General features: G+C 62.9%; 2 protein-coding genes across 12 annotated transcripts; both read right to left on the bottom strand.

The window, feature by feature from the left end:
• Positions 1-200: 200 nt before the first annotated feature.
• Positions 201-23,089, bottom strand: CROCC (ciliary rootlet coiled-coil, rootletin). 11 transcript variants are annotated; one of them, XM_064396800.1, is made up of 34 exons: positions 22,953-23,089; positions 20,162-20,301; positions 19,029-19,208; positions 18,869-18,952; positions 18,703-18,794; positions 18,007-18,172; positions 17,350-17,456; positions 17,067-17,273; positions 16,394-16,490; positions 16,225-16,320; positions 15,763-15,927; positions 15,278-15,456; positions 14,726-14,887; positions 14,158-14,302; positions 13,375-13,740; positions 12,776-12,969; positions 12,572-12,699; positions 11,525-11,676; positions 10,875-10,976; positions 10,499-10,633; positions 9,460-9,591; positions 9,149-9,387; positions 8,304-8,463; positions 8,050-8,217; positions 7,260-7,578; positions 6,648-6,775; positions 6,460-6,580; positions 4,543-4,694; positions 3,458-3,715; positions 2,785-2,937; positions 2,209-2,427; positions 1,828-1,944; positions 1,092-1,202; positions 201-827 (listed from the first exon to the last, which is right to left on the bottom strand). In XM_064396800.1, the coding sequence occupies exons 2-34, from the start codon at positions 20,294-20,296 to the stop codon at positions 777-779; spliced, it is 5,220 nt and encodes a 1,739-aa protein (XP_064252870.1). In that variant the 5' UTR covers positions 20,297-20,301; positions 22,953-23,089; the 3' UTR covers positions 201-776. The 11 variants fall into 11 exon arrangements, with proteins under 11 accessions (XP_064252870.1, XP_064252869.1, XP_064252865.1 ...); XM_064396799.1 differs by lacking the exon at positions 22,953-23,089 and adding an exon at positions 22,810-22,931; XM_064396795.1 differs by lacking the exon at positions 22,953-23,089 and adding an exon at positions 22,397-22,603 and having other exon boundaries at positions 1,092-1,196; positions 1,837-1,944.
• Positions 23,090-23,115: 26 nt separating this feature from the next.
• Positions 23,116-27,908, bottom strand: NECAP2 (NECAP endocytosis associated 2). Its single transcript, XM_064396803.1, has 8 exons — positions 27,603-27,908; positions 26,967-27,067; positions 26,783-26,887; positions 25,570-25,651; positions 24,958-25,066; positions 24,464-24,626; positions 24,270-24,345; positions 23,116-23,971 (listed from the first exon to the last, which is right to left on the bottom strand). The coding sequence occupies exons 1-8, from the start codon at positions 27,818-27,820 to the stop codon at positions 23,923-23,925; spliced, it is 903 nt and encodes a 300-aa protein (XP_064252873.1). The 5' UTR covers positions 27,821-27,908; the 3' UTR covers positions 23,116-23,922.
• Between the last annotated feature and the right edge of the window lie 39 nt (positions 27,909-27,947).

Here is a 27,947-nt window from a genome sequence, read left to right on the forward strand (position 1 = left end):
TTGCTGTTTACTAAGATTCCTTATCCTTTACTCTTCATTATCATTAATTATTATTATTGGGGTTTAATTCTTGCTTATTTCTATTTATTCTTCATTATTCTCATTATTCATTATTATTTAGGGACCTCATTCAACCCAGCCCAAATTTGGGCATTCCCAAAATGCCACCTTCCCCCCAAAAAATCCCTCAGAACTCCCAGTTTGGATTTTCCACGTTTATTCCAGCCAGGACTGGGGTGGGGTCAGAGCCACCACTTCCCTTCCCGTGGCTTTCCCAACCTCAGGCTGCCCCGGAGCACCAGTAAAAACCCCCATTCCCAAAAATTCCATATAAAAACCCTGCTAGTTCCTAAAAAATCCTTCAAAAACACAAATCCAGGGAGTTTTTTGTTAGAAAAAGGGGGGAAATTAGGATGGGGTGAGGGCAGGGCTTGGAAGGCTGGAGGGGAATAAATCAGTTGGGGCCAAAAAAAGGGAATATTTCCCATTTTTCCGTTAAAAACAGCAACAGAAAAATAGGCAAACCATCCATGAGGTCCCAGATTGTATCAAAAATAGACAAATTTTGTTGGCTGGTGGGAAAAGTGCAGCTTTTTCCTGGAGAAAATGGAATGAGGAGACAAAAATCGTTGTGGGTTTGGAGCACAGGGATGGGGAGGGATCCCGCTCAGCCCTGAGCGGAGCTGCTGTGGATTCTGGGATCAGGGATGGGGATGGATCCCCCCATCCCGGAGCTGTGCCGGTCCCTGCGGATGTCCCGGAATTCCCGGAATTCCCTAAGTTCCGCTGGGATGTCGCTGCAGCTCCTGCTCCTTGAGCAGCGCGATCTGCAGGAGGGAGGGAGGGGAGGCTGTGGGGCCGGGCCGTGTCCCCGTGTCCCCCCCGGGGCTGTCCCTGTGTCCCCGGGGCCATGTCCCCCCGGGTTGTGTCCCCTGGGCTGTCCCCGTGTCCCCCGGGCCGTGTCCCCCCGGGCTGTGTCCCCCCGGGTTGTGTCCCCGGGGCTGTCCCCGTGTCCCCCCGGGCCGTGTCCCCTGGGCTGTCCCCCTGACCCCCGGGGCTGTCCCCGTGTCCCCGGGGCCGTGTCCCCTCACCTGCTCCTCCAGGCCGCCGCGGCCGAGCCGGAGCCGCTCCAGCTCCCGCTGCAGCTCCGCGGGCGCCTCGGGCAGCGGGCGGGCCCGGAGCTCCAGCGCCGACACCTGCGCCTGCGGGAGCGGTGAGCGGCGCCCGGCCCCCCGCACGGGGCACGGCCTGCCGCGGGCACCCCGAGCGAGCCCGAGACAGCGCCGGCGCCGGCACCAGCACCGGCACCAAACCGGCACCGGCACCAACAGCAGCACCAGCACCGACACCTCCCTGCCCCTGGCACGAGCCTGGCCCCATCCCAGCACCAGGCTGGTTCCCATCAGGATGAGCTCCCAAAAGGAGCAGCCCCATCCCATGGATGGGGATCAGCCCCATCCCGTGGAATTGGGATCAGCCCCAGCCCCATCCCATGGATCAGCCTCAGCCCCATCCCATGGTTCGGGATCAGCCCCAGCCCCATCCCGTGGAATTGGGATCAGCCCCAGCCCCTTCCTGTGGATCAGGATTTGCCCCAGCCCATGGATCAGCACCAGCCCCATCCCATGGATCAGGATCAGCCCCAGCCCCATCCCATGGACCAGGATCAGCCCCAGACCCATCCCATGGATCAGAATCAGCCCCATCCCATGGTTCGGGATCAGCCCCAGCCCCATCCCATGGATCAGGATCAGCCCCATCCCATGGTTCGGGATCAGCCCCAGCCCCATCCCACGGATCAGGCTCGGCCCCGGCGCAGGGACCCACCCGCAGCACCTGGATGCGTTTCCGAGCCTCCTCCAGCTCCCGCTCGGCCGAGCCCGGGGGTGGATCCGGCCCCGCCGGGAGCCGCGCGGATCCAGCCCGGCCGGGAGGGTCCCGCTCCTGCCCGGACACACAGATAAATATTTATTAAAGTGTGTGTAAGAGATAGAAAAATACAGAGATATGTTAGAGTAACATGTATATATATATACATCTATATGGCAATAGATCAATTATCTAATACAGTATCAGATAATTAGAGATGATGATACAGGTATGAGATGGTAATTAGATAATTAATTAGCCCATAAGGGTGTGGGGCTCTATGGGGGATCCACAGTCTGGGGTCAAAGGTCAGAGAATTTGGGGTGTGGCCCCGCTCACCTCCTGCTGCCGGTCCAGGGAGGGCTCCGGCGACATTCCCTGTTCCGGCGGCATTCCCGGCTCCCGGAGCGTTCCCGGCTCCCGCGGCATTCCCGGCTCCCGGAGCATTTCCAGCTCCCGCAGCGTTCCCAGCTCCCGCTGCTCCCGCAGCTGCTCCCGCAGCATTCCCTTCTCCCGCCGCGCCTCCGCCAGCGCCCGCCGCGCCTCCTCCAGCCCCTCCTGGGACACCGGGGGGACAGCCCCGTGACACCCGGGGACACCCCCGGGACAGCCCCGTGACACCCGGGGACTGGCAGCGGGCTCAGGGGGACTGGGAATGGATCCGGATAAAACTGGGACAGGATTGGGGGGAGCTGCGAGGGAGTTCAGGGGGAAGAGGGAGGAGTTCCAGTGGGAATTGGGACTGGGAGTGGTTCAGGGCAAATGGGGGCACTGGGAGGGGTTCAGAGGGAACTGGGGGAAGTGGGAGGGGGTTTAGGGAGAACTTGGAGGACTGGGAAAGGATTCACAGAGAATGAGGGGACTGGGAAGGGGCTCGGGAGGAGCCGGGGGCACTGGGAGCGGTCCCGGTCCCACCTGGAGCAGCCTCCGGTCCGTCTCGCCGGCGGCCAGCGCGTTCTGGAGCTGCAGGAGCCGCTCGTGGAGCAGGGACCCGTCCGGAGCCTCTCCCTTGGAGCCGCTCCCCGGCGGCACCGGGAACGGCCCCGAGCGGGACTCGGCCTGAGCCAGCTGTGCCCGGAACGGGAACGGAGAGTGGGGAACTGGGGGGGATCCAGGGGGCACTGGGGGAACTGGGAGGGGATCCAGGGGGAACTGGGGGCACTGGGAGGGGATCCAGGGGGAACTGGGAGGGGATCCAGGGGGAACTGGGAGGGGATTTAGGGGGAACTGGGGGACCTGGGAGGGGATTCAGGAGGACTGGGAGGCACGGGGTGGGTGTTCAGGAGGAACTCAGAGGAATTGGGAGGGGATTTGGGGATAACTGGGAGGACTGAGAGGGGTTTTAGGGGGACAACTGTGATGGGATCCAGGGGGAACTCGGGGGAACTGGGAGTGGGTTCAGGGGGAACTGGGAAGGCGTTTGGGAGGCACTGTGGAAAACACAAGGGAACTGGGAGTGGGCTCAGTGGGAGCTGTGGGACTGGGAAGTGCTTCAGGAGGCGCTGGGAGGGCGCTCGGGGGGAACCGTGGGACTGGATCCATGGAAAGCCAGTTCAGCCCCGGGGTGCGGCGGGAGCGGCGCCGGTACCTGCGTGCGGAGCTGCTCCGCTCGCTGCCGCGCCTCCCGCGCCTCCGCGTCCCGCTCGGCCACCGCGCGCCGGGCCCGGCCCAGCTCCGCCTGCAGCGCCCGCCGCTGCAGCTCCAGCCGGGCGCTGCGGCTCTCGCACAGCTCCAGCCTCTGCCGCGCCTCCTCCAGCTCGCCCAGCTTCTCCTGCAGCCGCCGCAGCGCGGGCGTGGAGCCGGGATGTGCCGGGCACGCCTGGGCTGCCCCGCGCTCCCACCCGGGCTGCCCGGCATTCCCGCCTGGATTACCCCAGATTCCCACCTGGACTGCCCGCCATTCCCACCTGGATTATCCCACATTCCCACCTGGATTATCCTACAGTCCCACCTGGACAGCCCAGCATTCCCACGTGGATTATCCCACATTCCCACCTGGAATATCCCACGGTCCCACCTGGACAGCCCGGCATTCCCGCCTGGATTATCCCACAATCCCACCTGCATTATCCCAGATTCCCACCTGGATTATCCCACATTCCCACCTGGATTACCCCGGATTCCAACCTGGATTACCCCGGATTCCCGCCTGGACGGCTCAGCACTCCCACCCCATGGGACTGCTCGGTATTCCCACCTGGACTATCCCACATTTCTACCTGTGCTGCTCCCCATTCCCACCCGGACTGCCAGCATTCCTGCCTGGACTTGCCCCCAGTCTCCAACTGGACTATCCCACATTCCCAGATGGACCCCCGCCCCATTCCCCCTGGCCCCATTCCCCCCTGGCCCCATTACTCCCGGCCCCGTTCCTACCCGTCCCCGTTCCCGTTCCCGTCCCCGTTCCCGTTCCCGTTCCCGTCCCCGTTCCCGTTCCCGTTCCCCGTTCCCCGTTCCCGTTCCCGTCCCCGTCCCCGTCCCCGTCCCCGTCCCCGTCCCCGTCCCCGTTCCCCTTCCCCTTCCCCTTCCCCTTCCCCTTCCCGTTCCCCGCTCCCGTTCTCGTTCCCGTTCCCCTTCCCCTTCCCGTTCCCCGCTCCCGTTCTCGTTCCCGTTCCCCTTCCCGTTCCCCGTCCCCGCTCCCGCTCCCGCTCCCGTTCCCGTTCCCGTCCCCACCTGTCCCGCCCGCCGCTCCCGCTCCGCAGCGCGCATCCCGCTCTCCAGGGCGCTCAGGCGCTCCCGCAGCCCGCGGCATTCCCGCTGCGAGCGCCGCAGGTTCTCGTCCTGCAGCAGCAGCGAGGCGCGGGCCCCGCTCAGCTCCCGCCGCTCTGCGGGTCCGGGGGTGCAGAGGGGTTTTAATGGGGTTTGTGGGGGTGCAGGGGGGTTTTAATGGGGTTGGTGGGGGTGCAGAGGGGTGTAACTGGGGTTGGTGGGGGTACAAATGGGTTTTACTGGGGTTTGTGGGGGTACACAGGAGTTTTACTGGCGTTGGTGAGGGTGCAGAGGGGTTTTATTGGGGGTTGTGGGGGTGCAAAGGGGTTTTAATGGGGTTTCACTGGGGTTTGTGGGGGTGCAGTGAGGTTTTATGGGGGTTTTAATGGGGTTTGTGGGGGTGCCAAGGGGGTTTTATGGGGATGGAAGGGGGTTTTACTGGGGTTTGTGGGGGTCCACTGGGGTTTTAATGGGGTTTGTGGGGGTGCAAGTGGGTTTTCATGGGGTTTCTGGGGATGGAAGGGGGTGTTATTGGGGTTTCTGGGGCTGCAGTGGGGTTTTACTGGGGTGTTACTGGGGTTTGTGAGGCTGCACTGGTTAGGGTTAGGGGATGGAGCAATGGGGCCACAAGGAACTCCAGGGATGCAGAGGATGGAGCAGTGGGAACACCCAGGGACACAGAATATTACAAAGGGGTTTTAATGAGGTTTATGGGGGTACAGTGGGTTTTCACTGTGGTTTATTTGGTTTATGGGAATTGCAGAGGGGTTTATCAGAGTTTATGGGAGATGTTGGTGGGTTACTGGGGCTAACTGGGGTTTATGGGGATGCAGGGGGGTTTTACTGGGGTTTATGGGGATGCAGAGGGGTTTTACCCATTTTATTGGGATTTATGGAATTTGCATGGGGGGTTCCCAGTTTTACTGGGAATTACAGGGGAGGCACGGGAGGTTCCCAATTTTACTGGGGTTTATGGGAGATTCAGGGGCGTTCTACCCACTTTATTGGGATTTATGGCACTTGCTCAGGGCATTTCCCAGTTTTCCTGGGGTGGTTGTGGGACGCAGGGAGGTGTTACCAGTTTTATTGGGGTTTTATTGGGGTTTTATTGGAATTTATGGGGGACAGACTGGGAGGGGTTACTGGGTTCACTGGGGTTTAAGAGGGATGCACAGGGGTTTTACCCCTTTATTGGCATTTATGGAGACTGCACAGGGAGTTCACCAGTTTTGCTGCACTTTATGGGGAATTTTTTAATGGGTTATTTTTTATTACTATTTTTAATGTTTCGGGTATTTAATTTAATTTTATTGGGATTTCTGCAGTTTGCACAGGGTTTTTTTCAGCTGTTTTATTGGGGTTTACAGGAAATACACGGGAAATTTACCAGTTTTACTGGGATTTACGTGGGGTGCAGACAGGTTCTGCCCCACTTTATTGGGATTTATGGGGTTTGCACAGGGGGTTTTACCAGTTTTACTGGGTTTTGTGGAGTTTACCCGTTTAACTGGCATTTACACGGGATCCACAGGGGAGTTTAGCAGTCCCAGTGGGATTTATGGGCACCCATGAGGGTTTTACCAGTTCCACTGGGATGTGTGGGGGATGCAGAGGGGTTTTACCATTTCATTGAGGGGTGAAGGTTAGAAGGATATATGGAATTTTTTACCACTTCGTACTGCTGTTTAAAGGAGGCACAGAAGGGTTTTACAGCGATTTATGAGGTTTCCCACCAGGATTTTGGAGGAAATCCCGGGGAGCACCCTCCGCTCTGGCCATCACCGCCCCCCTCCCTGTGCCTCAGTTTCCCTCGGAGCTGCCGCTCGCTGTGGCGGCTCCAGCAGCCACCAGACCACCCCGAACCCCAGACAGCCCTGTCACCTTGCTCGCTCTCGTCCAGCAGTTTCTGGAGCCGCTGCGCTCGGGCGCCGGCGCTGTCCCGCTCCGCCTCCGCCTCCGCCAGCCGCCGGCCCAGGCTGCCCAGCTGCCCCCGGAGCTCCTCCTGCGGGAACGGGGGCTGGGGAAGAGCCCTTTGGGGTCCCGGGCACGGGAGGGACAGGGGCACGCACCCGCTCCCGCTGCGCGTCCTGCAGCTCCCGCAGGAATTCCCGCAGCGCCGCCCGCAGCGCCTCGGGATCGGGATCGGGATCGGGATCCGCCAAAGGGCTGGGGCTGCCCGGCCCCTCCGGAACCCCGCCTGGGGACAACAGGGGTGGCAGGGGGACACCAGGGAGGCAGGGGATGGAGTGAAGGGGACCCCGGGGTGCAGGGATGGAATAACGGGGTTTGGGAGGATCCAGGGATGAAGGGAATGGAATAATGGGGCATTTGGGAGACACCTGGGTTGCAGGGGATGGAATAACAGGGTTTGGGGGGATCCAGGGATGAAGGGGATGGAATAATGGAGCATTTGGGAGACCCCTGGGTTGCAGGGGATGGAGCAATGGGAGACCCCCAGCATGCAGAGATGGAATAATGGGGTTTGGGAGGCCACAGAGATGCAGAGGGTGGAATAACAGGGTTTGGGAGGATCCAGGGGTGAAGGGGATGGAGCAATGGGGTTTGGGAGACCCACTGCTCCAAAGCACCGCTGTGCTGGAGATGCCCAGGGCTGGATCAAGGGTGACACCTCCCTTCCCCTCAGCCCCCTGCGGAGCCCCGGTGCCCCCGGGGCCGCTCACCCTTGGCCCTGGCCACGGCCACGGTGCGGCGCAGGGTGGCCTGGAGGCCGCCCAGGCGGGACTCGGTGGCCCGGCGCTGCTCCTCGCCGCGGGCCAGCTCCGCCTCCAGCCCCTGGGCCCGGCCCTGCGCCGCGCTCAGCCGCAGCCCCAGCTCGGCCACCTCGGCCCGCGCCGCCTCCACCTTGAGCTGCAGGTTCCGCGCGTCCGCCAGCAGCTTCTTCTCATTGCCCCGCGCCTCCTCCAGGCTGCGGGACAGCTCCTGCTCCCGCCGCCGGAACTCCTGCTCCGCCGCCGCCAGGCGCTGCTGCAGCTGCTGCAGCTGCGGGGACGGGAGAGAGGGAGAGGGGAAGGGTGGCTGGGAGCCACGGGGAACGGGGGACGGAGCAACGGGGTGATGGGGGACCCCAGAGAGGCGGGGGATGGAGCAGTGGGGTCACAGGGGAACTCCAGGGAGGAGAGGGATGGAGCAATGGGAACACGCAGGGATGCAGGGGATGGAGCAATGGGAACACCCAGGGATGCAGAGGATGGAGCAATGGGAACACGCAGGGATGCAGGGGATGGAGCAGTGGGAACACGCAGGGATGCAGGGGATGGAGCAGTGGGAACACCCAGGGACATAGGATACCACGGTGATGGCGATGATTGGGGACAACAGGCACCAAGCTACAGCCTGAGGGGAGAGGGACACCTCCAGACCCACAGGACAGCCAGCTATGGGGGCACAGGGACACTTCGGGATGAGGGACACCCACAGCGGGGTCTTGGGGACCTCTGGGGACGCCCTCACCTCCTTCCTGGCAGCCTCGGTGCCGGCCTCGCTCTCGGCCACCTTCTGCCTGAGGCCGGAGGCCTCGCGGCGGCTCCGCTGCTCCCGCTGCTCCTCCAGGGCCACCCGCGCCTGCAGCTCGCCCAGCTCCCGGCCCCGCCGGCTGTTCTCGCTGTCCAGCTCCTTCACCTGCCCGCGAGGGGAGCAGCGGTTCGGGCACACCCCGAGGGCCGGGAGGCTCCGTGCCACCCCAGTCCCGTGCCGGTGTCCCTGACCTGGCGGCGCAGCTCCTGCAGCTCCCGCCGGCTCTCCAGGCGGGCGCGCTCCAGCCCCCGCAGCGCCGCCCGCAGCTCCGACACCTCCCGCTCGGCCGCCGCCCGCGCCGCCTCCAGCAGCGCCAGCTGCTGCTCCTTGTCCTCCCCGGAGCGCTTCAGGCTGCGGGCAGCGGCGGCTGGCAGCGCCCGGGGGGGTGGCATGCCCCCGGCCCCAGCCGTGCCCATCCCGGGTATCCCCCCAGCCCCAAATTTCCATCACCTTGTCCTGAGCGTCCTCCTGACCTGGAGCACCGCCCCATCCCAAGCTGAGCATCCCGTGAGCGTCCCAACACCTCCCGACCCCAGGCATCGCCCTCCAGGGTGGGGAATCACCTCTGTAACTCCCAACTGCTGCTTTCCCTCATCCCGAGCATCTCCAGACTCCTGCATCTCCCAGCTCCTGCATCCCTTAACCCCTGCACATCCCAGCCTGTGCTTCCCTCATCCTGAGCGTCTCCCAACTTGTGCTTCCCTCATCCTGAGCATCTCCCAATGCCCGCATCTCCCAACTCAAGCAGCCCCTTGTTCCACCCATCACTCCGACTCCTGCACTTCCCAGCTTGGACATTCCCTTACCCCGAGCAGCCCCCCAGACCCGAGCATCCCCCCAGCCCCGAGCATCCCCCAGCCCCGAGCATCGCCCCAGCCCTGAGCAGCCCTCCAGCCCCGAGCATCCCCCAGCCCCGAGCATCGCCCCAGCCCTGAGCAGCCCTCCAGCCCCGAGCAGCCCCCCAGCCCCGAGCAGCCCCTCCAAGGCACTACAGCCGCGCCCTGCACTCCCGGTGAGGCCATCCCGCGTTCCCGACCTGATGCGCTCTCCCTCGGCGCGCCGCAGGGCCGCCCGCAGCTCCTCGTTGGAGCGCTGCAGCGCCTCCTTCTCCCGGGCCGCGTCGCCCAGCGCCCGCCGCGCCTCCTGCGCCCGCCGCCGCTCGGTGTCGCGGCCCTCGCGGCTGTCCCGGGCCTCTCGCTGCGCCTCCAGCAGCTCCTGCCGCGCCGCCGCCCGTGCCTCGGCCCCCGCCCGCAGCTGCGCCCGCGCCTCCTCCGCCTGCCCGGAGCGGGATCTCCATGGATTTGGGGATTCCAGGGGGGCTGGAAGGGGTTTTGGGGCGCCGCTCACCTCCCGCAGGGCGCTGTCCCGCTGCTTGGCCGCCGCTGCCGCTTGGTCCCGCAGCGTGCTCGCCTCCCGCTCGTGGCTCAGCGCCGCCTCCTCCGCCCGCGCCCGCAGCGAGCGCAGCTCCGCGGCCAAGGCCTGCGGGGACACGGCACCCTGAGAGCCCCGTCCCTTCCTTCGGGGGTCCCGGGGGCCGGCACCACGGGCATGGGTCCCGGAGACAGTGGGACAATGAGGATGGGCTCCCAGAGAGAGGTGGGGCAATGGGGATGGGGTCCCAGAGACAGGGGAGCAGTGGGGTTGGGGTCCTGGAGAGAGGTGGGGCAATGGGGATGGGGTCCCAGAGACAGGGGAGCAGTGGGGTTGGGGTCCTGGAGAGAGGTGGGGCAATGGGGATGGGGTCCCAGAGACAGAGGGACAGTGGGGATGGATCCCGGGGAGGGGGGGGCAATGGGGATGGGTCCTGGAAAGGGGGGAGCAATGAGGATGGGTCCTGGAAAGGGGGGAGCAATGGGGATGGGGTCCTAGAGAGAGTGGAACAGTGGGGATGGGGTCCCACGGTGGAACAGTGGGGATGGGGTCCCAGAGAGGGGGGGCAGTGGGGGTGGTGCAGGGATGGGGTGAGGGGGCTCAGGTACCACAGTTGAGCCCCATTCCTGCAGGAGGATGGGAGGTGAAGTTGGGGGGCTGCAAGAAAAGGGGACACTGGGGGTGGTCTTGCAATGGTGGGGGTGAGGCTCAAGCTGGGGGAGTGCAAGGGGGGGCACCCAGGAATGGGGGGCTGCAATGGGGGGGCCATGGGGGATACCCAGGAATGGGGGGGCTGCAGTGGGGGAGCTACAGGGGCTATTCTGACAGGAGGAGCTGCAGTGGGGAATGCCCAGGAATTGGGGGGTGACAAGGGGACACCCAGGCACAGGTGGCTGCAGGAGCAGGGGTCACTTTAGCAATGAGGGTTGCAAAGAGGGAAGACTCCTGGGCACGGGGGCTGGAAGTGGGGGCTCTGTGCCACCCTGGGGGGGTTCTGGGAGCCCCCCAAACCCACCTGCTCCTTCTCCTGGTGGCCTGTGACCTCTCGCCGCCGCTGCTCCAGCTCGGCCGTGGCCTCGTCCAGGCTCCGCTGGAGCCCCTCCAGGGTCCCTGCCAGGGCCACCCGCTCCTCCTCCTGCAGCGCCAGAGCCTGGGGGACAGCAGGGGTGGCACAGGGCTGGGGGACATGGAGCTGGCACAGGGCTGGGGGGACATCAGGGGTGGCACAGAGCTGGGGGATACCACGGCTGGCACAGGGCTGGGGGGACATGGAGCTGGCACAAGGACAGGGGGACATCGGGGCTGGCACAGGGCTGGGGGACAGGGGAGTGACACAGGGACAGGGAGACATCAGAGGTGGCACAGGGACAGGAAGACATCAGGGCTGGCACCTGCTGCTTCTCGCTCTGGCGCTGCTGCCGCGCTGCCGCCAGCTCGGCCACCAGCTCCTCGTGCTCCTGCACCAGCTGGCCCCGCTCGGCCTCCAGCTCCTCCTGCCAGCCCCAAAATCACCAGCGGACCCCAAAAATCATCTGTGAACCCAAACAATCCTGCACCCCAAGCATCATGCCCCAACGATCAGCGGGAATGTCAGGAATCAAGGTTGTCCCCCAGAAATCACCACTGTGCCCTCAACAATCAGCACGCGCATCAAAAATCAGCTCTGCACCCCAAAAACCTACACTTCACCCCAAAAATCACCACTCAGCCCCAAAACCCAACATTTCACCCCAAAACCCGACATTTCACCCAAAACCAAACATTTCACCCCAAAAATAACTGCCCTCAACAATCAGCATGTGCATCAAAAATCAGCTCTGCACCCCAAAAATCTACATTTCACGCCAAAAATCACCACTGAGCCCCAAAACCCAACACTGTTCCCCAATAACCACCACCATGCCCCAACAATCACCCTTAAAACACCCAAATTCACCATGGCACCCTAAAAACCTCCACCACAGCACCCCAAAATCCAGCACCATGCCCCCCAAATGCCTCCTGCAGCCCCAAACCCTCATGCCCCCCGCCCCGAGGGCACCTTCTCGCGCTGGAGGTGCTCCAGCTGCTCCCGGTGCGTGTCACGGGCGCTCTGCAGTGCCGCTGCCACCGCGGCCGCCTCGGCCACTGCCACCGCCTGGCGCCGCTCCCGCAGCTCCTGCGCCCGCTCCCGCCGCGCCACGCCCAGCTCCGCTGGGGGACAGGGGACAGCACCGTGGGGACAGCCACCATGGGGACAGCCACCATGGGGACAGCCCGGTCATGGGGACAGCCACCATGGGGACAGCCCGGTCATGGGGACAGCCCGGTCATGGGGACAGCCACCATGGGGACAGCCACCATGGGGACAGCACAGTCATGGGGACAGCCACCATGGGGACAGCCACCATGGGGACAGCACAGTCATGGGGACAGCCCCGTCATGGGGACAGCCACCATGGGGACAGCCCGGTCATGGGGACAGCACAGTCATGGGGACAGCACAGTCATGGGGACAGCCACCATGGGGACAGCCACCATGGGGACACCCTCAGTCATGGGGACAGCCCGGTCATGGGGACAGCCCAGTCATGGGGACAGCCCCATCATGGGGACAGCCACCATGGGGACAGCCCAGTCGTGGGGACACCCTCAGTGATAGGGACGCCACTCAGTCATGGGGACACCCCCAGTCATGGGGACGCCCCAGAGCTAATGGGGACCCACCAGTCAGTGGGGACAACCCCAGCCAGTGGGAACACCACCCCCAGGCATGGGGACAACCTCAGTCATGAGGACACCTCCCCATGAGGGGGAACACCCCCAAGTCATGGAGACACCCCCTGGCAATGGGGAAGAGGGGATGGAGCTGAGGATGAGGATGGAAATGGATGGTAAAGATGGGGATGGACAAGGATGAAGATGTATATAAGAGATACCATGGATGGGTATGGATCGTGAAGATGAGGAGAGATGGGGATGAAGATGGAGATGAGGATGGGGATGGGGATGGGGATGAGGATGGGGATGGGGATGAGGATGGGGATGGATGGGTGGGAGCTGGCCACGGCCAGGCTGATGGGACATGCGGGTGGCTGGGACCCCTCACCCTCCAGCGCCTCCTTGGCCTGGGTCAGTGTCCGGCCTTGGGCCTCCAGCTGCTGATTGCGGGTCTGGAGCTGGGCAAGCTCCTGCTGCAGCTGGAACACGGTGCTCTCCAGCCCCTCCTTCTCCGACCTGCGGGACACAGGGCTGGGCATGGGGCTGGGGACGGGGCTGGACCCACCCCAGCACCCCCTGAGCCCGGCCCCACCTGAGCCCGGCGGCCTCGCGGTCGCGGTGCCGCTCCTGGCGCTGGGCAGCCGCCAGCTGCACGGCCAGCCCGGCCCCGTCCTGGGCCAGCGCCGCCTGGGTCCGGCCCAGCCGCTCCTGCTCAGCCCGGAGCCGCTCCTGCTCCGCCCGCGCCCGCGCCAGCGCCTCGCCCGCCGCGCTCTGCTCCTGCACCGCCTGCAGCACGCCGGGGACACCAGCGACAGCCCGGGGACACCAGCGACAGCTCAGGGACCACCAGTTACCACATGAGCCCTCCCAGTCACCCTTGGCACCCTCTTCACCCCTCCCAGTTACCCCAGACTCTCTCCCCACCTCCCCCAGTTGTCCCTGGCACTCTCCCATTTACCCCGGACACCCTCCCAGTGGCCCCATGCCCCCTCCCCACCTGTCTCAGGTACACCTGACACCCTTCCCACTGCTCCCAGTTGTCCCTGGTACCCTCCCAGTTACCCCTGGCACCCTCCCCACTGCTCCCAGTTGTCCCTGGTACCCTCCCAGTTACCCCTGGCACCCTCCCCACTGCTCCCAGTTACCCCTGGCACCCTCCCCACCGCTCCCGGTTGCCCCCGCGGTGCCCACCTGGCCCAGGCTGTGGCGCAGCCGCTCGTGGAGCCCGCGCAGCTCCCGCAGCTCCTCCCGCAACCCCCGCCCGTCGTCCCGGGGCTCCCCCCGTGGCCGCTCCAGCTCCCGCCGCTCGCCGCCGGGGCGGGGGCCGCTCTCCAGCCGCGCCCGCAGCAGCGCCAGCTCCCGGCACAGCTCCCGGCTGCGCAGCCGGCCCCGCTCCCGCTCCTGCTCCAGCCGCTCCAGCCGCCGGCCCAGCTCCGCCTTGTCCCGGGCCAGCCCGGCCGCCAGCTCGCTGGTCTTGGCCAGCGCGTCCCGCAGCCGCGACTCCTCCGCCTCCGCCGCCCGCCGGGCCTCCGCCAGCTCCCCGCAGCTGCCCTGCGCCTGCGAGCGGGCACGGCTGGCACGGCTGGCACCGGGGGCACGGCGGGACGGGGTGATGGGGACAGGGGCAGTGCCTGGGGCAGGGGACAGGGGCAGTGCCTGGGGCAGGGGGACACGGGGGCACCTGGGGCTTGGGGAGTACCTGGGGCATGGGGGACACCTGGGGCTTGGGGAGTACCTGGGGCATGGGGGACACCTGGGGCTTGGGGAGTACGTGGGACATGGGGGGCACCTGGGGATACCTGGGGTATGTGGGGACACCTGTGGAACGGGGCCATGGGGGCAGCTGGGGCACGGGGCTGCACCCACAGCAGGGCTGGCACTCCTGCGGATACACCCACGGGGATTCACCTGTACCCGTGGGGATGCACCTGTATCTGTGCCCGGCCCCGCTGTGGGGCAGGTCCGGGTGCCCACCTTGCCCAGGGCCTCTGCCAGCGCCTCTTGCTCGCCCCGGGCCAGCTCCGCCTCCAGCAGCGCCCGGCTCAGCTCCTCCCGCGCCTCCAGCAGCTCCCGCTGCGCCCGCGCCCGCTGCGCCTCCAGCTCCTGCACCTGCTGCTGGCTGCGTGGGGACAGCACAGCCCGCCTGTGCCCACCTGTGCACCCGCCTGTGTCCCCCTGAACCCTCCTGTACCCACCCGAACCCTCCTGTACCCCCCCACACCCACCCGTGCCACCTGTACACCCCTCTGTGCCCACCTGTGCCCACCTGCATCCACCACAGGTAGGTCCTGGGGGTGCTGTGCCCTCCAGCACCTCTCTATGTGCACCTGTATGCACCTCAGCCCACGTGCACCCACCTACAACCACCTGTGCCCACCTGCATCCACCTGTGCTCATCTGAACCCTCTTGTACCCCCCGCACACCCTGTACCCACCCAGACCCCACACACACCTGGGTCCCCACCTGTGCCCACCTGGGTCCCCACCTGAACCCTCCTGTGCCCACCTGTGACCCCCACACCCACCCGTGCCCCGTGCCCACCTGTGCTCCAGCTGCTCGAGGGCAGCCTGGGCGTCGCGGTCAGCCTGGTCCCGGGAGTCCTGCAGCCCCTCGCTGCGGCGCCGCAGCTGCTCCCGCTCCTGCTGCAGGGCCCCCGCACGCTGCTGCTCCTCTGCCAGCGCCGCCTCCGCGCGGCACAGCTCCCTACGGACACACGGACATGGACACACGGACAGACAGACAGGGACACATGGACACACGGACATGGACACACGGACACGGGCACATGGACACACGGACATGGACACACAGACATGGACACAGAGACATGGACACAGAGACACATGGACACACGGACACGGGCACACAGACACATGGGCACACGGGCACAGGAACATGGACACACGGGCACACAGACACACGGGCACATGGACGGACACACACAGACACATGGGCACATGGACACACAGACACATGGGCACATGGACACAGACACAGCCATAGGCGCATGGACACAGACAGATGCACAGGGACAGACAGATGGACATTCAGGGACAGACACACGGACACACAGGACAGACAGAGGGGCGGTACCTGCGCAGCCCCTCGACCTGGGCCCGCAGCTGAAGCCCCTCCCGCTGGGCCTCCTCCTGCGCCCGCCGGCAGCTCCCGGCCTCGGCTCCCAGCTGCTCCAGCCGCTGCTCCAGCATTCCCAGCTCCCGCCGCAGGCTCCCGGCCGCCTCCCGGCCCGCCTCCACCTGGCTCCGGGCCTCCTGGGGGCCAGCCTTCATCAAATCCCATCCCATCCCATCCCATCCCATCCCATCCCATCCCATCCCATCCCATCCCACCCCATCCCATCCCATCCCATCCCCATCCCATCCCATCCCCATCCCATCCCATCCGCATCCCCATCCCATCCCATCCCATCCCATCCCATCCCATCCCATCCCATCCCATCCCATCCCATCCCCATCCCATCCCATCCCATCCCATCCCATCCCATCCCATCCCATCCCATCCCATTATCCCATCCCATTATCCCATCCCACTCCATCCTCCTCCTCCTCCCAGCTCACCTGCAGCTGGAGCTGGCGCCGGCTCAGGGCTGCGTGGACGGCAGCGGCAGCGGCGCTGGCAGAGAGGCTGCGGAGAGGGGACACGGCGGGACACGGAGGGGACACGGGGGGACACGGAGGGGACACTGCAGGTGTGGGGAGCTCGGGGTCATCTGCCAGAACCGCCTGTTCCCAGGAAAATCCAGGGGAAAGTGAGGCAGGGAAGGGAATTAAGTCAGTGAAGAGGGGAACCAAGGTGAAAAAGGGGAGATGGAGTCCAGGGAAGGGGAAAATGAGGTGGGAAATGGGAAATCAAGTCAATGGGGAAACTGAGGCAGGGAGGGGAAAACTGAATCAGAGGGAGGGGAAACTGAATAAGGAAATGCAAAAATGAATCAAGGAAGGGGACACTGAGGCAGGGAAGGGACACTGAGGCAGGGAGAGGCCCCCCTGGCTGTGGGTGGCCCCGGGGTGTCCCAGCACCTGGGTGACCTCGTGCAGCGTCCGGCGCAGCAGCTCCAGCTCGGAGCGCAGAGCCTGCACCTGCTCCGGCGTCGGCTCCCGGGCACGTGCGGCCTCCTGCAAGCCCCAGGATGGGATCAGGCCGGGAATGACAGACCTGCATCCCCAAACCCCCACACCCTGCACCCACCAGCTCCCGCAGCTGCAGGGTCAGCGCTTCCACCGCCCGCTCCTTCTCCTCATCCTCGCTCCGGCGGCGCTCCAGGGCCGCCGTCAGCTCCGCCAGCCTGGCCAGGACACAGCCAGCATCCAGCACCCAATATCCAACACCCAGCATCCAACACCCAACATCCAACACCCAGCATCCAGCACCCAATATCCAACATCCAACATCCAGCATCCAATATCCGACACCCAATATCCAACATCCAACATCCAGCATGCAGCATCCAGCATCCCCGCCCTCACATCCCTTCCCATCCATGCCACAGCCCCAAAACCTTCCCCATGAAACATCCCCCATGGCCCCATTGGGGTGCATCCTCCCCATCCTGGTGCTCCTGCATCCCATCCCTCTGACCCATATTTCCTTCCCGTCCTGCGCCACATCCCCAAAGCCTTCCCTGTGGAACACCCTCCTGGTGTCCCTGCATCCCCTGGTGCTCCTGCATCCCCTGGTGCCCCTGCATCCCTCCTGGTGCCCCTGCATCCCTCCTGGTGCTCCTGCATCCCCTGGTCCTCCTGCATCCCTCCTGGTGCCCCTGCATCCCATCCGTCAGACTCACTCCCTCCCCATCCTGTGCCACGTCTCCTGCACCTCCATTCCTCCCCTCGCCCACCGGGTGCCCCCCAGCCCCCCGTACCTCGCTGCCAGGTTTGCTTTCTCCCGCTCCGCGTCCCGTGCCCGCGCCGCCAGCTGCTCCTGCAGCTGCTCCAGGCGCAGCTCCTGCCGCTCGCGGGCCGCGCCCGCCTGGCTCTCGGCCAGCCGCAGGTTGGCAGCCAGGTGCAGGCAGGCGGCGTGGGCGGCGCGGCCCGTCCGCGACACCTCGTGGCCCAGCTCCGACAGGTCCCTGCGCGGGAGGGAGGCGCAGGGTGGGATCCCCAGGGATCCCCGCAGGGAGGGATCCCGCCCCGGGTGCCGCTGACCTCTCGGTGGTGGCCTTCATGTCCCCGAAGTGGCGCCTGAAGGTCACCAGCTGCCGCCAGAGGGTCAGGAGCCGGCTGTGCTCGTTGCTGAAGTACGTGTTGAAGGACTGGGGTGGGATGGAGCAGGGTCAGGGATCCACCATGGTTCCCAAATTCCCAAATATCCCTCCTGGCCACACCCATCACCCCCACGGTCCTCTACAGCCCCACCATAATTATTGTGGGCACAGAGAAGGGTGGGGGGTGACACATCCCTGCCTCACATCCCCTTCCCATCACATCCCCAAACCCCCAAATTCTTCTCCATGCAACAGCCCCCATGGCCCCACACCCCTCCCATGGGTCCTGTGTAATTGTCCCTGACACATCCCTGCATCCCCCTGCCTCATCTCCCTTTCCCATCCATGTCACACCCCCAAATCCTTCCCCACAGAACATCCCCCTGGCCCTGCATACCTCCTCAGTGACCCCACATTCCACAGCCCTGTCTTGCATCCTCTTCCCATCACATCCCCCCCATATTCCCCAAACTCTGTTCCTTGCAGCATCCCCCACCACCCCACACCCCTCTCCATGATCCCACATCCCCTCATCCCCCTGCCTCACACCCTGCTGCTGCTCCCTGGCGTCCCGTGTCCCCGCCCGGGTGTCGCCCACCTCCTCCTCCCGCCTCCACTCCGCCTCCCGCTGCTCCAGCTCGTCCCGGGCCCGTGCCCAGTCCGCCGTGAGCTTCCGGATGTCCTCGCTCAGCGCCGCGTTGGCCACGTTGGCCTGTTCCAGCTGCTCCCGCAGCATCGAGTTCACCTGCACCAGGCTGCTGCTCCTGGCATCGGGGATCACCGAGGTCAGAATCCCACGGGAATCCTCACATTCCCCTCGGGATCCCACCCACCTCTGCTGCTCCTGGGATTGAGGATCACCGAGCTCAGCATCCCCCGGGAATCCTCACACCCCCCCCGGGTCCTGCCCACCTCTGCTGCTTTTGGGATTGGGGATCACTAGGGTCAGCATCCCCTGGGAATCCTCACATTCCCACCCACCTCTGCTGCTCCTGGGATTGGGGATCACCGAGGTCAGCATCCCCTGGGAATTCTCACACCCCCACCCGCCCCGGGTCCTGCCCACCTTTGCTGCTTTTGGGATTGGGGATAACCGGGGTCAGCACCCCCTGGGAATCCTGACATTCCCACCCACCAATGCTGCTCCTGGGATTGGGGATCACTGAGGTCAGAATCCCCTGGGAATCCTCACATCCCCCAGGATCCCATCCACCTCTGCTGCTCCTGGGATCCCAGGGGATCACTGATGTCAGCATCCCCCAGAAATCCCCACATCCCCCCAGGTCCTGCCCACCTCTGCTGCTCCTCCTCCAGCCGGATCAGGGCGTTCTCCAGCTCGTTGCTGCTCTCCTCGTCGGGCTGGGAGCCGCTGGCATCCAGCTGGATCTGTGGGAACATCCCCTGGTGGCCATCACCCCGATTTGGGATTTGGGGCAGGGGACCCCCAAAGCCTTCCTCACTGTCAGCCTCTCCTGCTCCAGCTCCGTCGCCTTCTCCAGCAGCTGCTGCTCCACTTCCCCACATTTCTTCTTGTACTGCAACACCTGGGGGAGAGACAGGAGGTGACACCGATGGTGGGGTGTCCCCAGATTACCCCAGTGTCCCCCAGGAAGGATTTACCTTGGCTTGGAGCTTCTGCACCAGCTGGGCCTGGCGCTGCTGGCCCTCCTGGTAGGCCTGGAGCTTCCTCTTGTAGGCAGCCTGCTCCTCCTCCAGCAGCCTCCGGAGCTCGATGTTGTGCTGGGCCAGGCTCCGGCTCTCGGCTGCTTCCTCCGGCTCCAGCCGCAGGCTCTGCTCCAGCTGGGACCAGGGGAGCCTGGGCTGGCACCTCCACACCCCTGGGCATCCCCCAGCCCAGCCTGGCACCCCTGGGCATCCCCCGGCCCAGGCTGGCACCCCCCACACCCCTGGGCAGCCCCTGGCCCAGCCTGGCACCCCCACACCCCTGGGCATCCCCCAGCCTCACTTCCAGGGGTTCCATGGTAAATCCCAGCCAGCCAAAGGCCCCAGTTCCCACATTCTCCCATTTCTCCATGCACAGGGAGGGGGTGAATGGGGAACTTCTGGGGTGGTTTTAAGGATAACCCAACCTCCAGTCTGTGGGGTCAGCAAAGCCCCTTCCCAGTTTGCAGGGAGTGGCTGATGGATAAAGGATCCTTGGGTACAGGAGTGGAAACTTGCCTGGGGATATTTTCCTGATATTTGCTTTTATTTTTAATATTGAGGCACAACCAAGGGATTCCTCCAGTACCCCACCAGTTTGGGGCACACTCCACACTGGGAGGGCTACAGCCCTTTGGAATTCCCGGTTGCCAGGGAAAAGTGTTGGAAAACTGAAAGATTCCCACAGGGAGGGGGTGGGTTCCTTCCCAAAATCCAGCAGGACAAATAAAACAGGGATGGACAAGCCTTGGCAAGCCAGGACTGGTCTGGACAATTCCCACCACGGGGACACGGCAGCTCCCCTGCCCCACACAGGGAATGCCAGGGCTGGAGCTGGCACTGCCTGGAGTCTGGGGCTGAAAAGGGGATTTGGGGGGCTGGCTGAGGGCATTGTACCTGATGAACAGCTGTGGATTTTGGGGTTACAAAGGGGGATTTGGGAGGCTGGCTGAGGGCGTTGTACTTGATGGCCAGCTGTGGATTTTGGGGCTAAAAAGGGGGATTTGGGGGGCTCACCCGCTCGCTGAGGGCGTTGTACTTGATGGCCAGCTGTGGATTTTGGGGCTAAAAAGGGGGATTTGGGGGCTCACCCGCTCGCTGAGGGCGTTGTACTTGATGGCCAGCTCATCGCGCTCGGCCCGGCTCTGGGCCAGCAGGTCCTCGACGCGGGACAGCTCCTGCTGCAGGATCCTGTTCTCCTCCTGCAGGGACAGCAGCGAGGCCATGGCTCCTGCACGAGGGATGGAGAGAGGCAGGATGGGATCCGGGATCTGGGATGGGATCTGTGATCCAGGGTGGGATCCGGGATGGGATCCAGCCCAGGACACAGCCAGGGCATCCTTTGCCACCACAAGCTGCTCTGCTGCCCTTGAGAAGGGGCTGAGCCCTCCCTGGGTGCAGCATTTGGATAAAGGATCCTCAGGGACAGGAACAACAACCTGCCTTGGGATCTTTCCCTGATATTTGCTTTGATTTTAATAACGAGGCACAAACAGGGGGATTTCTACCAAAATCCACCACCCCTCAACATGTCTCCTCCAGCCCATGGGGAGCATTCTGTCCCCTGGCCTGGCTGGAAATGCCACCTCCCACACCCGGACATTCCAAGGAATGCTCTTTGTGAGGGAAGAGCTGCTGGAAATGCACAGTTGTGGCCAAATACCCACGGGAAATTTGCAGTTGTGACTGCAAGGACGTTCAGATTCACGTTCACAATCACAAAATCAGCCAGGGATTTGCAGCTGCAACCAGAAAATGGCCAAAATCTGGAGTTTGGGATCACAAAGTGCTGCAGATCAACAGTTGTGATCCAAACCCACTTCATTTTGCAGCTGCAACATAAAACCTCTGTAAATGTGTGTTTGGGACCATAAAATCATGGCAGGTTTACAGCTGCAAGAGCAAAACTGCTGCAGATTTGCAGCTATGATCCCCAAACTGCTGCAAATCTGTGTTTGTGATCACAAAACCCCTGCAGATTTACAGCTGCAGTCATAAAACTGCCACAAATTTGCATGTGGATCCCAAAACTGCTGTAAATTCATGACTGTGATCCCAAACAGATGCAGGCTTCCAGTTACAATCCCAAAACATGCTGCAGATTTACAGTCACAACCAGAAAATCACTAAAAATTCATGTTTGTGATCCCAAACCTGCTGCAGATTTCCAGTCACAATCCCCAAACTGTTGCAAATTCATAGTTGATCCCAAACACACTGTAAACTCATGTCTGTGATCCCAAAACTGCTATAAATTCATGTTTGTGTTTTCCAAAACTGCTGCAAATTCATGTTTATGATCCCAAACCCGTTGTAAACTAATGCTTTACTCCAGAACTGCTGCAGATTTCCAGTTACAATCACAAAAAATGTTGCAGATTTGTAACTGCAATCACAAAACTGACACAAAATTTGATTTCTAATGCCAAAACCTCTGCAAATTCACGTTTGTGATCCCAAAACCACTGCAGATTGACAGTTGCAATCATAAAACTGGCACAAACTTGCATCTGTGATCCCAAAACTGCTGTGAATTCCTATTTGTGATCCCAAAACTGCTGCAGATTCCCAGTTACAACAACAAAACTGCTGCAGATTTACAGCTGCAACCACAAAATCATTAAAAATTTCTGCTTGTGATCCCAAACTCTTCTGCAGCTTCACAGCTGTGATCCCCAAACCGCCGTAAATTCTCATTTAAGATCCCAAGCCACCTTAAATTCTCATTTAAGATCCCAAACCGCGGCACTTTTCCATTCGCGGCCACAGACCCGCCCCTGATTCTCCGCCGGGATCACGGGGCCGCCCCGATCCGCGATTTTCCCACCAGAAACCCCCTTTGCCCTCCCAAACCCGCTGCCCAAGTGCCATTCCCGATCGCATTCCCGACCCCGATCCATTCCCGACCCCGATCCCATTCCCGCTCCCGGTCCCATTCCCGGTCCCACGCTCCCCCGGCCGGGGGGGACGCGCTGTCCCCACCTCAGCCCCGGGAGCATCTCCCGAGCCCCGGGCCCCCCCTTGCCGCGGCCTCCTGGTCCCCCGGCCCCTTATCCCGGGATTTGGGGCGGTTCGGGAAGCGGATGCGGGGTCGGGATTAGCCCGAAATCCGCGTCCCCTCCCCGCGTGACGGCGGGAGCGGGGACCCTCCTCTTCCTGGAGGTCCCGACAGCAGCACGGCCCCATCCTCCCCCGGCAGCCCCTCGGCATTCCCGGGCTCCGCCGACAAACCCACCCCGAGGCCCGGAGCAGAAGGAGGAAAAGGGAAGCAGAGGCAAACGGCAGCCCCGGGCCGGCCGTGCCCGCGGGCGTGGGGCGGTCCTTACCCGGGACGGAGCGCTCCCGGAGGGCCCCGAGCCCCGCGCTCCGTAAGCTCCTTAACCCCGAGCTGGCTCCGGCAGGAAAAGCTCCGGGGTGGAGCGAGCCGGGGTTGCCAAGGGGTGAAGCGGCTTTAACACCCCCGGGATGCGGGATGGCGCCGGGACCCCGGATCATCCCCCCTGCCGGAGCTTTAATTATCCCCCGCGTAATTAAAGACTTGCTGCCCCCACCCTGGTAAAGTGGGCATAAAGCCCCAAGCCGGGCCCCAAATCCGCCAGGACGGGGGCTGGAGGCGTCCCCGCCCCTGAAACAAGGGATGGATCCGGTGCCGAGCCACGCTCCGGGCAGGAGGGGCTCGCCCGGCCGCCCTCCCCTCGCCCCCCGGCAGGGAAAGTGCCCTTTCTGCCCCGGAGATTACCCGGGCCGGGGAGCAGGCAGACGGGATTGAGGATTTACAGAGCCTTGGATGCCTCCAGTCAGCGGGGAGCTGCCTCCAATTCCACCCCCCACCAAGCACTTGTGTCCCAAAACCCCTCCTTTTCCCCTCATTTCCTCTCTTACCTTCCCCTCCCGGTGTCCTTCCCAACAGAAACCACTGCTAAGCAACAGGTTCTGTTGTGCTCCGTGTCCAATCCCATTCCCTCGGCACCGGCAAGGAATGGGAATCACAAAAGCTCATCCTGGCTGCTCTGAGCCCGCCCAGGGGAGGAAAAAAAATCCAGTCTGGCATCAAAACTGTTTTATTGTTCACTCAGAAGCGTTACATTCTCACCTGGGTTTGCTGCCAGGCCCAGGGGAAAGCTCTGAAAGCAAAATGCCCATCATCCAGTTGGAAATGGAAAGGAAAATCCAAAGGGTTGGATAAAAATAAGTGGGATTTCGTACTCAGAAAAGCCTTAATATAAATAGGTAAGAAAATATTTGTTTCAAGAGGAATCTCAACCCCAGCTCTGTCCAAGAGCCTGACTCCATTCTGTCCTTAATAAAATGTCCATGGAAATGAGTAAAAAATCGTGTCTTCAAAATAGAGGAGTAAAACAAACTTCCCAGAGTAAGAAACAAGGAATTTCAGCATGGAAATGCCAGGATCAGGCTCCCCACATCCCAGTTAAGTGCTCAGAAAGAAAATCCAGGTGGTGCTTGGCATCTTGGCAGGGAAAGGATTGTATGGATTTGGGAGGTGAGATGGCTCCAGGAGGATGCTCCTCGCCCAGGGAAGGATTGATCCACCCAAAAGCAAGAGCAGAAGGCAGAGAATCTCTGAGGAGACTCCAAGCTCTCCCTCCTTATCAAGGAGAGGGAGGAACCTGATGGTTTTTCCCAAAGGAGAAGCCTCTGAGGTCTCCCAGGATCCAGGCCCTGGATGTGGAGTGTTTTAAGGCACATGGCTGTTTCTTTCCAGCACTTATTCCAGCATTCCAATGCCAGGTGGGTTTAAGGGCAGGAGTGAGGTGTCCTGAGGCTGCTTCTTTGGTCCCACAGAATCCTGAGGATCCCAGCACCCACGGGGGAAAGGTGGATCAAGGTGGGATCAGAACTGAACCCAGCCAGTGTTTCCCTGAGCCTGACTGGAAGTTGACCTGGAGAAGGGGAAAAACAGGGGGAAAAGGGTGTTTAGAGATGGCAAAGGCATCCAGGGAGGAAACTGGGCTGTAAATGGGTCATCCAGGAGCACCCCAAAACTCTCCTGGAGCAGCAGAGCAAGAAGTTCCCATGGACCCAAACTCGGGTCTGGGAACTGGCAGCACAGAGGCAGAGCTGCTTCTGAACCCCAAAGCTGGGACTGGATGGAGCAGTGCCCCCACCCCAGCGGGAATTCCAGCAAAACCAGGTGGTTTTGGGGCATCCACATCCCCCCCAAATCCCTGTGCTGCTCACCCTGAAGCTTTGGCAAAGTCTCCCCAGACATCAGTAGCAGGAGCAGCAGTGGGCTGAGGCCAGGACAGCAGGGAGTCTGTCAGAAAGTCAGGAAGAGATAAAACACAACAGCAGGAGTGATTTCCCACTCTGACTCCCAGACTGCCCCCTCTGATGGATGAAGCAGCCCCCAGGAGCTCTGTGTGAGCACAGACCTGTGATGGGGGTGCCTGGGAGCTGGGCAGGCGTGGAGAGTGGGGCCGGGCGCTCCCCAGAGCTGGATTTTCCTCCAGGGGGTGGTGGGAGCAAGCTCAGGCCCCCAGGCCCTGCAGGACGTGGCCTGGTGCTCCCTGTCCCTCCTTCTTTTTTCTTCATGTTCTGAAAAGAGAGCAGGAAGCTTGGGTGGGATCTTATTTAAATTCAGAGCCACAGCATGAAAACCCTGGAAGCCAAATTGTTTTAATTTGGGAATAAAATCCTGCACTGCTGGTGCATCCAAAGGAGTCACAGCAGGGGTGGATTTTACCCCAGATCCCACAGGCCTGGCTTTGGCAGCAGGAATTGATGGCACCACAACCCCTGCAAATCCCTGCAGGCAGCGTTACCCCCACGGGCTCTGCCCTGAGCCCATGCACAAGGATTTCAGGGAGGAGCTGCTTCCTCATGGCACCCAAAGGAAAAGCTGGAATCAGCTGGGAAAGGCCCTCACAGCGATGTTGAGTTTGATGGTTTGTCCCTCCTTGAAGCCCAGATCCAGTTTGGGTCCCTGCTCCAGGTCCTGGGCCTGCCGGGCCAGCTCGCTCTGCTGCCTCACCCACCTGTGGGAATCAAATCCATGGAAAAGGAGACACAGCCCGCCCCAGGCTCCCCCAGCCAAATCAATCCTGCTCAGGACCATCCCGCTGTGGCAGCAGCTCTGCAAAGACCACGGTGTGAGCTGGGACCTCACCTGAGGGAGCACCCAGGGAATGATTCCCAGCAGCAACCTCACAGATGCCCCAACCAGCACCATGTCCATCCATCCCTCCCCAAAATCCCAAAATTCCAAAACCCCACCACCCCCAGCAGCTGGAGCAGCCCCTCAGGGCAGCCCCTTACAGCTGATACAGAAAGCAGAGGAAGTAAAATAGGGAATGTGGACTGGGAAGCCCAGTTTGGGACACTGCTGATCCAGGCTGGGAAATCCCAGAGAGAGGAAGAGCTGCAAGTTTCCTCCTCTTCCCACCACAGCTGCCCAGCCCAGCTCCCACTTCTCCACCTCTCCTGGAGGAGACCTGCCGAAAACAGAGCTGAGGGGACACAGGAAGAGGCACAAACTCACTTGAAGTGGTCCTGGAGAGCCACATTGAAGTCAAAGGCATCCCCTCGGTCCACAAAGCCGACCCCGATGAACGCCCGGCGGCCTGGGCAGGGAGCAGGAGGTTGGGATGGGATGGGATGGGGATGGGGATGGGGATGGGGATGGGGATGGGATGGGGATGGGATGGGATGGGATGGGATGGGATGGGATGGGATGGGATGGGGATGGGATGGGGATGGGATGGGATGGGATGGGATGGGATGGGATGGGATGGGATGGGATGGGATGGGATGGGATGGGATGGGGATGGGGATGGGATGGGATGGGATGGGGATGGGGATGGGGATGGGGATGGGATGGGATGGGATGGGATGGGATGGGATGGGATGGGATGGGATGGGATGGGGATGGGGATGGGATGGGATGGGATGGGGATGGGATGGGATGGGGATGGGGATGGGGATGGGATGGGGATGGGATGGGATGGGATGGGGATGGGATGGGATGGAGATAGGATGGGGATGGAATGGGATGCTCCATCCTGCACAGCCCCATGCCTGGCGCTGCCTCCAGAGGGAGCTGGGACATTGGAGACTGAGCCATGGGACTGGGGATCACAGAATCCAAGAATGGTTTGGGTCGGAAGGACTGTAAATCCCATCCCATTCCAAGGGCAGGAACACCTCCCACTGTCCCAGGCTGCTCCAAGCCCCTGCCAACCTTGGGCACTGCCAGGGATCCAGGGGCAGCCACAGCTGCTCTGGGCACCCTGTGCCAGGGCCTGCCCACCCTCACAGGGAACAATTCCTGCCCAATATCCCTCCAGCCCTGCCCTCTGGCAGTGGGAGCCATTCCCTGTGTCCTGTCCCTCCATCCCTTGTCCCCAGTCCCTCTCCTGGAGCCCCTTTAGGGACTGGAAGGCCACAATTAGGTCACCCCAGAGCCTTCCCTTCTCCAAAGACATCTCCAGGTGTTTCACTTCCTGGGCTGCATCTAAACTTCAGTACAAACAGCTTTTTAATTAACTGGCAGCAGGGGTGGGGGGGGGCTCCTGCATCCTCCTGCCAAGGCTGAGCAGCCCAGCTCCAGTGTTTTTGTTCCTGGCCAAGGTCAGAGCCGTGGGAGGCAGGCAGCTCCTCCCTCTGCCCCCCCGTGCAGGGAACATTCCGCCACGGGAAGCAGGAATCCTCCCCGAGCAGGAGCAGCGCGGGCTCCGCGGGCGTGCGGGACGCACCGTTCCCATCTTCAATCCGGATGACAAAGTATCGGCTGGAGTCCATGACGCCCTCCACAGCGATCCCGGGGAACTGCTCCACGGGAGCCTGGGCGAAGAGCTCGCCTGGAACACAGCAAGGGGCCGGGTAACGCCGGGCCCAGCCCGCGCCGCGGCTCGGCCGGAGCCCCGCGGTGCCCCTCACCCGAGCTCCTGTCCTCCAGCTTGATGAAGGCCGTGCTGCCCTTGGCCGTGATGCGCAGGCGGCCGCTCCAGGCCGGCTGGTCCAGCTGCCACTCGGCGGCCCTGGGGAGCAGCAGGGGAGCGTGAGCCCTGTGCCGCCCACAGCCCCCCTGTGCCCCGGGCTCCCTGCCTGCTGGCAGCGTCAGGAGGGACAGCGGCGTTTGTCACAAGATGGCTCGTTCCACCCCAGAGCCGCCGCTGCGGGTGGGCGGGAGCGGGCGGGAGCTGCGCGGGAGGTTTCGGTTCCCTTTCCGCGGAGCGTCCAGAGCCGGAGCTGCGCTGGGGACAGCGGCCGTGCCAGGACGGGCTCGGGCTGGGGAACCCCAAAACACACCGGGGGGACGGAGACAGGGTGGGGATGGGGGCACAGACACCTCGGGGAGAACCCACGGGGGCTGAGGTTTCTCACGGAAGGGCTGAGATACCCCATGAGGGGCAGTTCTTGCTGCCCCACGGAGAGGGAGAGACCCCGAACACCTCTGGGAGCCACGAACCCCTCACACCTCCTGAGGAGGGGACCCCACAAACCCCACAGGGATGGGGCGAGCCCCCCCACGCCAGGAGGCGCTGACACCCCGCGGGCGGGCGCGGGCCCCACCTGTAGCCGCGGTTGGAGGCCCGCGGCGGTACCCGGTACACGAGCACCGCCGGCTTCACGCACAGCACCGACTCGTACTCCTCGTCCGCCTCCGCCGCCATCGCGGCCCCGCCGCCGCTCTGTGCCGCCGCCTCGATGGTACCTCGGTGGTGCCTTGCTGCTGCCACCGCGGCCGCCCAGGAGCGGGCGGGGCCCGCCGGAGAGAGGCGCTTCCGCATTCGCGGCGCCCCCTAGCGCGCGGGAGGACCGGTGCAGGGCCCTGCGGGAACTGGTCCCAGTTCGATGCGGGAACTGGAGCCGGGTCTGGGCTCCGAGCCACCAAACTCACAGGTTTCACTGCTTTTA

This window comes from Passer domesticus, chromosome 22 (assembly GCF_036417665.1).
Source record: "Passer domesticus isolate bPasDom1 chromosome 22, bPasDom1.hap1, whole genome shotgun sequence".
In the NCBI taxonomy this organism is placed as follows: Eukaryota; Metazoa; Chordata; class Aves; order Passeriformes; family Passeridae; genus Passer; species Passer domesticus.